Raw genomic sequence first — 14,996 nt, forward strand, 5'->3', positions numbered from 1 at the left:
GCGAGTGCATTTCTAGTCTGTTCTTAATTAGACTATTCTCCATGGAGATGTTTGATTTCTCCCTAGGTGTAGGGAACACAGTTGAGGTTGCTAAATCAAACAATCAAAAGACAGGACCTACCAGAACTGAAAATGTGTATGAATTGCCCCATGAGCAAGAATGGGTACCACCTTCAACATGATCTCATTCATGATGTGCTCAGCCAGTGGGACCCAGCATGCAGGCAGGACCTGCTCTGCAGGGAAGCAGGGCTATGCATGAAGGAGGCTGGTGTCCGTTACAGAAATTGATAGGTGAGCAGGGACAAGCTCACAGCAGGAGAAATGATGCTGCTACGAAGAGCGGCTCCTCGTGAACAGATGGGCAGACCACCAACCAGTGGTGAAACTACCTGATCATGGCTAAGTAGATTCAACAAGTTATATCCACCAGGACAGCCACCTTGCCCCTTCCCACCTACTAACTCCAGCACTCATCAGACTGCTTGGTGAGCTATTTCTGCAGGGACCTGCTGCTTTTGGAGAGGTGAGCAAGTTGAGCTGGCTAGGTGCAGAGGCTGGTACAGGATGGAAGTATTGCAAGGGAGGGAAAAATGGAGCTAGACTCTTCTAGCTTCTTGTCCATTGAAAGGACAAGAGGCAATGGGCACAGACTGAAATACAAGAAATTCCATTTAAATGTAAGAAAAATTTTATTACGGTGAGGGTGGTTAAACACTGGAACAGGTTGCCCAGAGAAGTCGTGGAGTCTTTGTCTTTGAAGATATTCACAACCCGACTGGATAATACCCTGAGCAACCCGCTCTGAGCAACCCCTGGCCCGGCTTTGAGCAGGAGGGTTGGACTAGATGATCTCCAGATGTCCCTTCCATCATTCTGCGATTCTGTCATTCTACGAAAAGGTAAAAGAGGCAGAAAGCTATTAAATTGGCTCAAATCGCAACTAATTGTAGGTACTGAAAATCACCTATTTCTCTTTTCCCAGCTGTCAGAACTAATACTGCCTGACCCATCATCTACTACGCCCCATTACTACCAGGAGTTGCTGACATCAATGGGAATTGTGAAGGCTCTGCATTTCCGGTATCACCCGGGCGTACCTGGCGGCTTGAGGACTGGAACCAGGACACTCCTGATCTGATTCAGACACTGAGTCACAGACACTGTGTGGGTCTTCAGCCTGTGATCCATAAACATGAGGGATCTGGTTTGTATTTCCCTTGCTATTGCACAGAAGCCATCTCCAAGTGACAGGCTCTGCCTGAACTACCTCTCCTTTCCTTCTCTCGGCATCTCAGCTCAGCCACTTCTATACAGTCAGGCTCAGTGCACGGGACTTGCGTTCCTGCGCTGCTCCAGCAGGAAGTGGTCTTCCAAACCACCTATGGATAAGATTTTGCCTTATAGACTATACAGCTGACCTGTTTGGACTTTAACAGCAGGAAAACCATTGTGAGGCTTGCAGACGCAGAAATTCAAATGACAGAAGAGCAGAGTGAGAATTACCCAGTCTTATTAAAGAAAGCACACAACCCATCATCTTACACATTCCACCCCTAGAAACCCCTGCTAAGCAATATGCATCAGCAGATCCGGATGAAACAATGTAATGCTTATTACTGTTTAACCGACACCCGAGCATACAAGCATCATTAACACACAAACGAAGACAGCCTTTGTCTCAAGGAGTTTCAGTTTTCAGCACAGCTTATTCGTTACTCCTCACAGCTGACCTCCCATCACTCATGCTTTGCTTATGCATTTATCTTTGATATGAAAAAAGAGTCGATGGAAAGCAAAAGACGTCTAGCAACAATTAGTAATATTGTAACATTACTTTGCTTTTTGAAACAGTTCCTTCCCATGAAGGAATCTGTGCATAGCAGAATTGTGCCTTGAACTGCGGATGTGATTGAACTGTAATTAGGCAATGAAACTGCCTACCAGAAAACCTGCTCTGTTTGGCTGTAACCACAACAGAGCCAGAGGCAATCTTAGCCCTGACAGATCTTTTTCTTTCTTTGCCTTTATAAAACAGACCTTTCAACACCCACATACTTTATAAACAAATCCCATTCCTGTTGTGACACAAAGGTCTCCATCTTTCCTAAGCCGTCCTGAGAAACTTAAAGTCTTTGAGTCTTTGTTGGAGCTGGCCCGACAGCTTACAGAGAGAGTGTCTTCACCTTAAGAAAGAAAGAAAGAAAGAAAGAAAGAAAGAAAGAAAGAAAACCAAAGACCACATGTTCTAGGAGCAAAACCCCTGGCTCTGCAGGAGCACAGAAGCACATGCCAAACATGTCAGCATCAGCACCCAGCGGAACCAGAGATCCTGCATGCTCTATAGCTTTTCTGCTCAGCAAAGCAGAATATAGAGACACAGACGGAGCCAGCAGCTCCTCTTTGTCATCCTGCCCCCACACTCTCAGCTTTCAGTTTGTGCAGGCTCTTCCCCGGCACCCTCCCTTCCCGCTGCGGCAGGAAAGGCGTTACATTGATGCAGGAGGCGACGCAGGAGGCAGTGTGGGAGTCAGTGGGCGTCTAAGTTGTGAGCGGATTAACTGCTTATTTATCCTCACTCTAATTAGAGCCAACACTTCATTTCACGATTGCAGGTAACACAGAACCACGTTCTCAGCTACTCTGAGATGAAAATACACAGGACATAGGCCACAGAGATGGCTTCCCAGATTTCACATCACAGCCCCTGGCCGCTGAAAGTGATTTAGAGCAACCAGTTCTGTTCTTAAAGTGTCTGCAAACCAAAAGCGCAAACCCAAACCACACTGAGGCTGGGCTGTAGCAGGCTTTATCCCCTCTTTTATCCCAACCCCTCTGCATTTTTTAAACTCTTGCCCAACTGCTCACATACAATCCTGGAAGGGCAAGGCTGAGAAAGCTACACCTGCCTGCAAGTGCCCCTGCCTACCTGCCAAGCAGCATTGATCTCCTGGGAAGATGAGGTTTATGGGTTTCCAAGTTAACTTGGTTACTGTTTTGCTTGCACCCCTCTGGCTCATCGTCACATTCTGGCATGTGCTCACACCGTGGCGAAAGCAGAGATTAAGGCTTGGCCTGAACATTTTCTCCAGCAATGTTGGGATGGGCGGCTGTGGGACAGGCTTATCCCACAGCTGCACTGAGTGTGTGCTCAGCTACTTTGGCTGCTGACACCTGCTGCCAGTAACCAGCAACACCAGCACGGTGATCATGCCAAAGGCAGGACACATGCATCATTATTTCCAAACATGTAAAATGACCATTTCTTTTCTCTTAGAGCTGGGGTTCAGAAGATGCACTTTAAAGAGCTAATCCTTGCATCCCCGGCAATCATAAATCCTTTGTATTTTAGCCTTTTGTGTTACTGTCACTGAGTTAATTTAACAACTGCTTTTCTGTGATCGGATTTTGCAAAAGGTGTGAAAGTGAGAGGACTCAGAGAACAGCAACAGCAGCACTTTCAGCAACTTTCATTGAGAGGTGTTGATTAGCAGGTTTCAGAAGTGCTCAGCTCAAGTCCTTTTTATGTTTCCAAGTTAATAAAATTGTTTATGCACAAAAACAGTTCCAGCTAAAGGCAAAGCAAATGTGGTGCAAACTTAGCGAACAGAGACTCAGCCTCGGTCCTATCTGTAAGCGCAGAATTGTTGCTCAAAGGCCTCAGGAAGGGGTAACACAGCCACAGCAGCCCTTGAGAAGGTATTTTGTGTTCTTTCATTGCTGCTGGGTTTAGCTTTTGACATTGCAAACCATCTACCACTCAAGCATTCTGGAGAAATTTTGTCTCCAAATTCTATTCTCCAGTATTGGAGCAGCAAGTAGGTATTTTTATTACTGTTTTTTAATACTAACTTATTATCACTCAAAGAGAGAAAGGCCTGAGGCTCAGCGCTAGAGGCAGGAGCGGTGTGCAGGCTCTTTGCAGCATCCCAAACATAAGATAAAATTTTACTTCATCCTACCCAGGGAACGAACCACATGGCTTCAACCAACTGGCTGTATCCACGGTGGGATGCCACAGGTCAACACAGCTACTGAGCATTAAATTAAGCAGCAGAGCTGTCAGCTGAGTGAGCTGTGGTCCCTGTGGACACAACTAATAGCAAAATCTACCTCCATAGACAGGGCAAGCCTGAAGCAAAACACAAGATGCATAGGCAAGAAAATGCATGCATGGTGCATGTAAATGCACCATTAACACCCCACTGCGCTTTGTCCTTGCCATTCCCGACTGCTTTTACCCCACACAGCCTGTGTGTATGGCAGCAGTAAACATCTCTAACGATCCTTTTTGATGTGCAGTCTTGGAACAGTCATGAAGAGCGAACAAAGATGCAGTGAAATGCACCTAAAGTAATAATCAGCAGCGTTGGGCTGTCCATAGGTTCTGCAAGATCAAGAGGATTTGATCTTGCTGTTAATCTGGGGAAAGAACAGATGTGGAAGAGACGGGCTCCTGCTGCCAGGGGCAAGCCTTCCTAGCAAGACAACGGGTAAGCAAGCTGCGCAAGAGAGACTCAAACAGCCTTAGCAGGAGGCAGCAATGCCTCCCAGTGACTGCTCTTGTGAAGATGTGCCCTAGCAAAGGGGAAGCAAAATGTCATGAGTCAGTATAGACACCAGGGAGGTAAGCTATAAAGGTGCAATGCAAATAGCACAAATTAATATAAAAGCAGTTAACTACAGAGCCTCTGCCCTGTACCTTTACCTCAGGCTCTCCTCTGACACCACATCTACACAAGCAGAATCACTTTCCAGACTAAGAAGCCCGAAAAAAAGCTGTTGCAGGTGGTGACAAGAGGTTTCTCCTTTCAGATCTCAGGGCAGCGTAGCTTTCAGGTGAGCTGTAAGACATGGCCAACTGTGGGGATCATTAGGGACCCAAATCCCATTTCCGAAACAGAAGAAAATTTGCCTTTTGCATCCTACTTCTCCAAATAGCCCCCGCCCAAAAGCTGTGGGTATTTCCCATCCAAATTATTCTGTTACCTTGTGCTGCGCTGAATACTTACGGCAGCCACCGCATTTCTCAGACACCATTTCTTTCAGCAATGAAAAAGGTAATCTTTCGCCATCTTCTGCCCCAAACACCTTGGAGTCCTTAAGTATATTACTTCGGTGTGACTTACAGAAACATACAAATATTGAACTGATCTACAGCTAAGGACTGCTTATTCTCCAAAAAGCAGCAAAATAGCAGTTATTACTGTTCTATAAAGAGAAGACAAATTAATTCATTAGGCTCTGAAAGTCAGTCTGCAAGGCAAAGTCCACGTATGCCCCAGGGAAGCTGGGCAATAAGAGGCTGCATTCAGCAGGGGAATACGGAAGAATGTGGCAGGGCTCAAACTGGGCGAGATGCAAAATCTTTATTCCAGTTCTGAATTGGAAGAAGTACCACCTCCACAGATAATCATTTGACAATTCAGACAGCACAGGGAGAGGTCAGGCTTGCCCAGTGGAGGCACAGACTTAGAGGACACGGTCCTGTAGGCACTTTGAGAGGAAGCTCAGCTTCAAAGTACAAACACTGAACAGTTTGGCTTAAACTTTTAATATAAAAACTCACTGATGTACAAAAATGCTAAAATGTGACAAACCATTGGAAATACTGTGATAACATTCGTCCTTACGCAGTAAAAAACAAAACAAACCCAAACTGGTAAGAAGCTTTGAAATGTATGTTTTCCTCTTCCTCCCCGCACATCAGACCGTCATCTACTTAAAACGTTCATCTACAAAAAACATGGCATCTTCACTATGAACTTCAGTGCAACGGGCTACTCTCGATGGACCAGCACAAATAAACCCAGTAAAAAGAGGACTGCATACTGTAAAAGAAAGCAGGAGAGTCAAGAGTGTGCATTCACATCTAAAGATGCAGTAACAGCAGCAAACGTACAGAGCAAAAAGTTCAGGCTGTATGTACGGAAAGTTCTCATAAAGTAATTTTAGCTGGGGAGGGGGAAGGAAGGAGAAGATGAACAAGCTCTTACCTTAAATTTTGGATAGTCATTCATTAAGATAGTCACTATTCCAATATAGGGGACAAATCTATAAGGAAAAAAGTTTTATTAGAACAAGCAGTATTCCAGGGTGAATACGGACAAGCACTGCCCTGGGACTGTACAAAGGAAGTGCCATTTAAGTGTGTTTTGTCTAGCCAAGCACTATGGTCAACAGGGTTAGGACTTCCCCCTCCCAAGCAAGGAAGACATGAGAGTGGGGGCTGAGTGAATATCCTACCCCCAGGGCATGTTTTCACCTATGCCTTCTTTGGCAGGGGCTCTGAAGCAGGCTGCTTTCCTTCCTGCCTAGTTTTGAGTCTTTCTCTCTCTACTGACATAACTGGCTATTCTTTCCTATGTCAGCATCAATCTTCTTTAATTTCTTGGCACTCAAGGGCTCAATGGCATCTTGAAGTAATCAGACCTAATTAGGTAGTGCTAGAAAAACATTACCCGTTTCACCCAATGCTCCCTTGCTTGTGTCTTCAAACAGGCTGGCTTTTCTTTAAGGCCACTGTAAATGGAGCAGAGATCTGAAAGGCGAGAAGGGACTTTCTCCTAAGCTGTTCTTTTAGATCAAACAAGGTACAGTCATTCAAATTACTCCTTGTTACATATGGTGTGCTGCAAAGGAATTCAACCAGCTTAGAGAGTCACCACCTGCAGCTTGTCACTGACTGCTCATCCTACTTTCCCCAGCTCCTTTTAGCACGGTAAACCCACATCCAGGTGCCAGCAAGTTTCTAGGAGCAAACGTTGAAAATAAAACATTGGTGTGGCACGAGCTTGTTATCTGAAGAGGAGGAAAGGGGTAATCAGTGTCAGGTTTGCAAAGAATGGATTCAAGATAAAAGAACCACAGTGGAGCTGCCTTGGGATAGATGGATTCTGCACAGAAACAGTTTAGCTTGTAGGCTCCCAGCAACCACTCTAGCTAAGACCAAAATATAAACAGCCCCACAATAGAGCCAGGCTATCTACTTTCAATTATTTTGATCCAAATGCTCTTGATGTTTAAAGTGATGTGCCTAGCCATGATTTTGGGTATCAAAAAAGCTTAAGGGTGAGCTTTTTATAACTTTTTAATGCAATTATCAGAAAGAAGGGGTTTTGTCAGCATTGCAGATAGTGGAACTCTTTCACCTAATTGAAGAAAATCCTCAGGAGAAAGGACAACTTAAAAAAAAAAAGAAAGAAAAAGAAAAAAAGCAAGCTGTGGAGATTAAAAATGGGTGGTAGTTTCCTCCTGTGAGGGGAGGAAAGAATTATTTAGCAAGCAGGCTCTCAAGTTCTCTGTTAACTCTGATGAGAACATACACCATTTCAGCACCTGATTGTGCACACAAGGGATTCCACATTAGAAATTCAGATCTTGCTTGCCTGGAAAGACTGTGATTTGCAAAAGAGTTTTGATGAAAATTCTCATCACACCTTAATGTCTGTGCACTGTCTTTGCATTGATGTCCATTCAGCATCAAAATTTCAGAATGCAGTTCACAGCTTGATAAGTAAAGACTAAAGCCAAACTCAGAACTGAATTACTTTTGTTTTTTAACTCTCCACGCTACCTTTTGAAACGCTTTTGCCCAGGTCGCATAAAACCCAGCAGGGAGAGTTCAACGGGAGAGGGCAGATGGCTTTGGGGGAGGGCACTGCAATAAGCTGCATCTTTCTCAACTTCACTTACCCTCTTGCTCTTCCTACTACATCCTTTTTCTCCAGCCAGTGCTGCCCTTGTTTGTACAGCCCTCTGTCATCAACAGCATTATTGTCTCCCTTTGTCAAAAATTTGATGTCACCATTTTGCCTAGCAAAGATACGAGAGCCAGTTAGGGGAGGAAAAAAGACTTGTTAACATCTGTTCTAGACAAGCACACAGAAACTAACACAAAGATAGCAGAAGCAATCATGTCCTTAGATGTTCAAGGAGAATGAAATAGGGTAACTCACTCTGTTAAATACAGTGGAAAGCAGACTGTTTGAAAAAAACCTGCAAACAAAAGAATGAGTTCTGGCCCCAGCCAAGCTCAACACAGAGCAGCTTTTCTGCAGAGTTTAAGAACAGAACCAGCATGATAAGCCATGTCTAGTGAAGGTGCAGCTATTGTGTCTCTTTGCTTTTGGTTTCTCTTCTGTTGATGCTTCTCTTGCTGTATATACAAATGTTGGGCTGTGCTCTATACTGCCCTCAGACTTTTGGGTTAAAACAGACAGGTCTACTCAGTAGTGGTCTGAAGCAAGCTGAATCTTAGAAATAATTAGGAAGGGGGAACAAAACTAAACAGAGGATCCCATTTATGATAACGTATGAGCTCACGACGTGCCTACATCTTGAATACTTTGTGCACCCCCTACATCCTTTTTTTGAAATGGAGAGAAGAACTGGAAAAGGCTTAAAACAGATAACAAGGGCATTCAAAAGTCTGGAACCACTTCCACAAAAGAAACAACAGACCAGGACTCTTCAGCCTGGAAAAGACAGAACTGATGGGAGAAAAGACAGTAACCCATAAAGTCATAAATGACACAAACAGCAACAATCAGTTTTTCACTGCCTCTTCTGATACAAGACCTAGGGAGCATCAAACAAAGCTAAGAAGCAATAGGTTAAAACAAGCAAGAAAAGATGCTGTGCAGAACTAACATGGTGCGTAACTAAACCGTGCCTTTTTGCAGTAGGAAACTTTGGATGCAAAAAAAATTCCACCAGTTCAAAAAGTGACCAAGTGTTCCATGTAAAAAAGAAAAAGTAAATCTTTTGAGGGCTATTGAGGATATTGATGGGAAATACCCACAGCTTTTGGGCAGGGGCTATACAGAACTACCACTTCTTGCTCAAAACCATAATTTGCAGGAGATGGGGAAGTTAACACTGCACACTCTCTCTAGTATTTAGTTTGTCCTTAGGTGACTCTTAGCTAGTCAGAAACATGATCCTGGAGTAGATGGACCTTGCTTTGACCTGGGCACAGCTGCTGTTATTCTCTTAGCTTTATAACACCATGTTATCCAGCCTTCCCCAGCCATTTCCATTCAGCTTGCTGGCCTCCCTACAATGCTTGTTTCTAAGCTGCAGTTTGTGCAACTACTTGGGGATCAGCTGGCTGCTGTCATCTCCCCATGGCATCTGAAGGCACATGCTGAGCAGGGGTGTTCCTGCTGCTTGGTTCTGTCGGCTTACTCACAGAAATGACAGATCGAGTACAACATAGGAAAGCGTGCAAAAGATCTGCAGAGCTTGTGCTGTTTTCACCATGCCTGAATACCAACGTGTATTACTTGACATGAGAAGCTTGAAAACCAACCAAACAAAAACCCAAAATACACACATCTCTTCAAAGCACCTTTGGCTCACAGTTTTGGAACAGCAAATGCTCTAGGAGCTTAGAGATACAGTTTTGAAAAAAAATGAAGATACCCAAAGGTGCAGATAATGTAGTTTCAACTCTGAAGACTGATGTGTGACATCTTATTGAGCCAATTTCACTGCTCTATTACATGCCAGCATGAGAAGCCCACAGCCAAGTGGCTCTGCTGTCTGAAAAGTGAATGAAATCCAGTCTGGCTTTCCTGCACTAAACCCACTAACTACATTTTGTCTGCAGACTCCATGTTTAGTGACAAAAAATGAACCCAATTTGGCTCTGAACAAAGGAAAAAAGACCAGCAGGTAGAAAACATTTGTTCAGTGAAACAATGCTGATGCAAATTGGAGTCAGTTACCACATAATCAAGCAGAACAGGGTATTTGGCTTTCCTTTACTTTGACACTCCCATCAGCTTTCACAGAGACTTTTCACATACCGTTTTCATTTCAGTCCACAACTACAGGAAGAAATTGCAAAGCACAACTGGCCGTTCAGAGAACACTCTTCAAATCCAAATTGTTGTCAGATAAATATTCCTTACCTAGTGAAAGGAGTGACTGATAACTCACAATCCTGCCTTCAGCACCCAGCTTCAATTCACAATACTCATTTTTCAGTTGTATCTTTACTAACAAAAAAATCTTTTTTTTTTAATGAAATCTGAAATATTGGGGAGGGGGTCAACTTCACAGAATCTAGGATTGGTACTATGTTCCTGGTACTATGTATTTTTTTTAAGACCTAATGTTGAGGTAGAGCCAGGAAAAAAAAGAAGGGTGAGGAATATCTGGAAATGAACTGTAGCACAGAGTGCACATTTCTGCTTCTCTCCTTCCCCTGCACTGGCTGAGGGCAGAGGGAAAGGACTCTGACTTTTCTTCCCTCTTAGATAATCCCTATGAGCAGCAGTACAGGGGCCCATCTGAGCCATTAGAATGTAACAAGGAAGAAAGAAAGCAGTATTTTACTTAAATGAGTTCCCGAGATATGTCAAAAAGCGTGCATGCACCATCTGATACGAGTCACAATGTATGCTGACCTTATTTTTAAGGTAACAGTATCGCAGAGATGTATCTTTGCTTTGAAAACTGACTAAGTGGTTGTTAACAATTTTGGTAGAGAATAATCTGAACAGCAAAGAATATGGCTGTCTTATGCAAGATAGGTCACTCACATCCGTGATTTAAGGTGGACTATTTACGTGCATGAAGCTGGCTGACCTTGAAGTTGGGCCAGACAAATGGTCTAGATGTGCCAACAGCTGTGGCTGCTACGAACGCTTGGGGGAAGGGATCCGCTCTATCCTATCAACCTGATTTGGCTACAGCAATCCTCAAATGCCACCTTTACATATGATTCAAGTGATTCGCTAAATCTAGGAACTGATCTCTCAGCCCTGGTACAGCTCCAGTTCATTCATAATGCAGCAGTCATCCACTCAGCAGGAACAGATGCTGGGACCCCATCCAACTGTTGTGCTCTTCTCAGGGCTGACTTCAGGAAGTAGGGATTCAGTTCAAGATTTAGTTTTCACTCAAATCCCTCACAGGGCTGGCCTATATCCCCACAAACTGGCCTCCTGTGGTCACAGTTGCATCTTCCTAGACCAACAAAACAGGAAGGCTCACAGAGAAAGCCTCACTTGGAAAAACTAAACCCTGTTCAGCAACCATGCCAGAATGACCACATCTCATTCCTGCAGACCAAAGCTTCAGAAACTCGTCCAGTTCAACATTTTGAGAATGAACAGTACACGTATAGTGCAGCACGTCTAGAGACTCTGAATACAATAACACAAACCTTCCTAAGGAGGAGAAATCTTCATACAGAGATACCCTGCCTCTGTATGACAACGGGAACCAGAACCATGATAAAGAAGCTTTAAAATAATGCCTGCTGTATACAAAATATCTTTCTTCCCATAATGTTCTAGCGCTACAGACAAGAGTCACTTCACACACCCACATGTAGTCTTGTCTAGGGGTGACATCACAGCAACATTACTTAGCAGTTTGGGATGGAAATGACGGCATGGACAACATTAAGTTATACAGGGAGATCAGGAAACTGGGACTGACGCTCCAGCTTCTTAATCCTGCTAGATGATCTTTCTAACTAAACAAAAGAGGAAGATTTCATCTGGCTGAAACTTCTATATTGCTTTCTTCAGCAGCTGGATATTTGTCACTGAGGTTCCACTCATTCATTTACCCCAAGAAGATGAGCAAAACCACAATTTGGACATATGCAATACAACCCCCATATTCTAGACATACTTCTCATGAATTTTCAGGACCCGATGAACTATAGGAATTTCCCTTCCTTCTATCCTAAAGACCACAATTTCTCCCACTCTGATCGGATCTTCAATTCGGTTGGTTAGAAACAGGAGATCTCCTCTGTGAAATGCAGGCTCCATGCTGCCACTGAAAAAAAGAAGAGCAGCAATTGAACAATACTTAAAAACTGAGAATCAGGTTTTGAAGTTTAGAGTCTTTTGAGAAAAATCTCAAAATAACCTTAATACAGAGGTCCTAAGAAAACTGAATGGATTTGGAGATTGGGCCCGTATCTCACCTCTGTGATACTCAGATTTCCATCCACTATGCTAGCACAAATTCAGATTTGCTGGTAAAAGAGAAATGCCACCAGCCAGCATTAACAGCGTACCAAACAGGGAAAAGCATCTACTGCTCTTAATAATGAAAGAGTGGATGACAAGCAGTATCTTCTCTACTCCTGAGCTCTCAATTGATAGTGCTACACTGGCAATACTGCAGTCCTCTTCCTTCAAAGTGTCTGAAAGCTTTGTTACAGGTAGATAGATGATCTTTGGGAACAAAGCACTCAAAGCATACGGCTCTTGCATTCCCATCTGGAACAGACAGACGGGTGTGCTAAAAATTTGTTATCATGATTCATCGCTTTGCTTAACTATCTCATTCCAGGCACTGCTATTCAAATTATTTTTCTACTGTCTTGTAAATGGCAATTGTTACAGAACACTTAACCTTCTTAATTTCAAACAAATTACGCAGTACAAAAGGAAATGATGACCTTTAAGTACCGCATATACTTCTGTTTTATCTTGAGACTGTGCAGAAGCTGCCATTCACAGTATAAGATCACATCAGCAAAGAAGGGATGTGACCTAACAGCCTCTGTCTTACTCGCTGGAAGAAGCTGCATGAAACATCTCTCACCTGTACTTCACAGATCCAACAGGAGGGAAGAGGAATGCCACTTGCTTTCATTTTCTGTGTGTTTTTTTTTAACGGTATGTAGTAATTAACACTGACAAGGGAAACACACTAGAAGGACAATGCAGCTATAGAACAGGATCTGTGAAATAGCCACACAGCCCGACAGCGCCAGCATCTCATGGCTGCCCAAGAACTTCAACAACAGGAATTTGTCGTAATAAATAGGAGGATATGAGCAACAATCCTGGCGCCTGCTGCGTTCCACTTACGTGAAGGCAACATACAACATCTGAAAACTTATCCAATTGTGGCGTGACATCCGTTATTTTCAGCCATATGCATAGAGGGGGAGAGCTACAGGAACACAAAGACACCATTCATAGGTGCATTCCTACAGCTCACTAGGAGGCCAGGAAAAAAGACCAGGAAACTATGAAAGAGCAGTTAGATGCAAATAACACATTTTAAAGATGCAATATAACACATAATAATACTCAGCAGAGCGTTCAGCAAACCATTCCCATGTACAAAAAGCTCATATAGTCAAGAGGAGATTATTTCCTGCCATCTCAACGTTTTCAACTTCTTTTTTCATTAATCAAGGTTCAACACATACTCCAACTATTCATATAGCAGCAGCAAGATAGGCAGACAAACATGCCAGGAAATAACAGCGCATCTCAATGTTCTACTACTAAAAGTTCTGTTACGGGGAAGAGGTATTAACCATTTTGGGAAGATCAGTTCTACCACAAATACCGCTTTCATACCACTCTCCTACTTGAGCAATGGATTTATCCCTTGTGCCAGGCCATTTCAAGGCCTTCTTTTTTTTATGACTGCTTTTGCCCACACTGTCATGCATTTTTCCGTGAAACTTGGTAAAATTCGGAAATGCCTGGACTGAGCTCTTCCACTTGCCATATTTCTTTCAAGTCTTTCCCATTCTTCTCTTTCCCCTTCGATCACACACAAGTTAGCCAACTAAGAGCAGCCGAGGAGTACAATGCTATTTTTATGTAAGGCTTCGTATTTTTCCTACCTACTGTCTCTTCCTTCACTTTTTTCCTGTGTTATACTAGGTCACAAAAAGAGGCTCTCGCCTGTCAGGACCTGGCAGCTGTGGATGTAAAGCACAAGATGGAAATAAGAATCAGAGTCAGGAATGCCTTGCTGCCCAAACTCTCTAGAAAGTGTTCTCCATTGGAGCTTAACAGCCTTGAATGCTGTCACCTCAGGGTTAGTGTTTCACTGCTATTTTTTGATTTTTTGGCACACCGTATATTTTTGAGAGTCGGGTTACCTCTGCATTCTCTGATTCATACAGCCCAGGAGGTTACACCCCTTACCCTGATACATTATTAAACGCGCCCTCAGGGTCCTTTTAAATTCTTCTGTGTTACTTTCTGATCCACCTCAGCAGAGGTTTGTTATGTACAGAGATTAAACTAAAGGCACAAGCCAATGGTGGGTGCAAGCTTTGGCGTGGGGCTGCTGAAACACTGCTCCGGCCTGGTCGGCTGGGCCTGTCCCTAGTTGGGGGCGAGGCGCCCTGCCGCCGGGTGGACCGAGCAGCCAGGCCCCGGCGGCCCCGGCGCTCAGCAGGGCTTTACCTCAGCACCACCACGATGGGGCTCTCGCTGCCGGTCACCACCATGAGCCCCTTCCAGATCATGAGGGCGGACGAGACGATCATGCCGAAGTTCAGCACCTGGTAGTAGAGCTGCAAGAAGGGCGGGAGCCGTGTGAGGGGCGGCGCGGCGCGGCTCGGCTCGGCTCGGGGGGCCCCGCAGCCGCCGGGGGAGGCGAGGACGCCCCGCGCCAACGGCGCCCCGGAGCCGGCGGCCTCGCGGCGCCGGGCCTTCCCTTCCCTTCCCTTCCCGGCCTGGCGCCCCGGGCCTCCCCGGGCCCCGCCGCCTCCCAGCCCCCACGGCCCCGCGCCGCCGCTGCCCCCGGGGCCGGTGCCGGCCGCACCTGCCGCTTGTTCATGCGCCGCACATCGTCCAGAAAGTCCAGCGACAGCATCGCGGCGCCGGCGGCGGCGGCCCTGGACAGCCACTTCCGCTTCCGCCCGCGCGCCCGCCGCTTCCGGCCCGGCCCGGCCCCGCCCTGCCCTGCCGCGGGGGCGGGGCGGTGACACGGGAGGGGACCGGTGACAGGAGAGGTGACACGGAGGTGAGGGGGAGGTGACATGGAGGTGACAGGAGAGGTGACATGAAGGTGTCAGGAAAGGTGACAGGAGAGGTGACAGCACTGATAGGAGAGGGGACAGGAGGGGTGACAGACGTGACAGGTGACAGGACAGGTAACAGGGGAGGTGACAAGAACAGGGACAGGAGAGGTGACATGCAGTGACAGGACAGGTGACAGCAGTGGTGACAGGGGGTGATGTGGAGGTGACAGGTGGCAGGAGTGCT

The 14,996-nt window shown here is 45.2% G+C and overlaps 1 protein-coding gene across 4 annotated transcripts; it reads right to left on the bottom strand.

The window, feature by feature from the left end:
* Window positions 1-668: 668 nt before the first annotated feature.
* Window positions 669-14,689, bottom strand: SEC11A (SEC11 homolog A, signal peptidase complex subunit). Of its 4 annotated transcripts, none has more exons than XM_026115759.2 (6): window positions 14,554-14,689; window positions 14,193-14,302; window positions 11,653-11,802; window positions 7,696-7,815; window positions 5,997-6,054; window positions 669-892 (listed from the first exon to the last, which is right to left on the bottom strand). In XM_026115759.2, exons 1-6 carry the CDS (start codon window positions 14,602-14,604, stop codon window positions 872-874), a joined length of 510 nt encoding a protein of 169 aa, XP_025971544.2. In that variant the 5' UTR covers window positions 14,605-14,689; the 3' UTR covers window positions 669-871. The 4 variants fall into 4 exon arrangements, with proteins under 4 accessions (XP_025971544.2, XP_025971537.1, XP_064373759.1 ...); XM_026115752.2 differs by lacking the exon at window positions 669-892 and adding an exon at window positions 5,539-5,831; XM_064517689.1 differs by lacking the exons at window positions 669-892; window positions 11,653-11,802 and adding an exon at window positions 5,539-5,831.
* Between the last annotated feature and the right edge of the window lie 307 nt (window positions 14,690-14,996).

The sequence above is a fragment of the Dromaius novaehollandiae genome, chromosome 10, assembly GCF_036370855.1.
Source record: "Dromaius novaehollandiae isolate bDroNov1 chromosome 10, bDroNov1.hap1, whole genome shotgun sequence".
NCBI lineage: Eukaryota > Metazoa > Chordata > Aves > Casuariiformes > Dromaiidae > Dromaius > Dromaius novaehollandiae.

Excerpts from the sequence above, each read along its gene's own strand:
- SEC11A (XM_026115752.2), bottom strand. The coding sequence starts at position 14,604 with ATGCTGTCGCTGGACTTTCTGGACGATGTGCGGCGCATGAACAAGCGG. Across the intron at positions 11,803-14,192 it reads CCCATCGTGGTGGTGCTGAG|TGGCAGCATGGAGCCTGCAT; the intron begins GTAAAGCCCTGC and ends TCTTTTTTTCAG. Across the intron at positions 6,055-7,695 it reads GTAGTAGGAAGAGCAAGAGG|ATTTGTCCCCTATATTGGAA; the intron begins GTAAGTGAAGTT and ends TTTTCCTTATAG.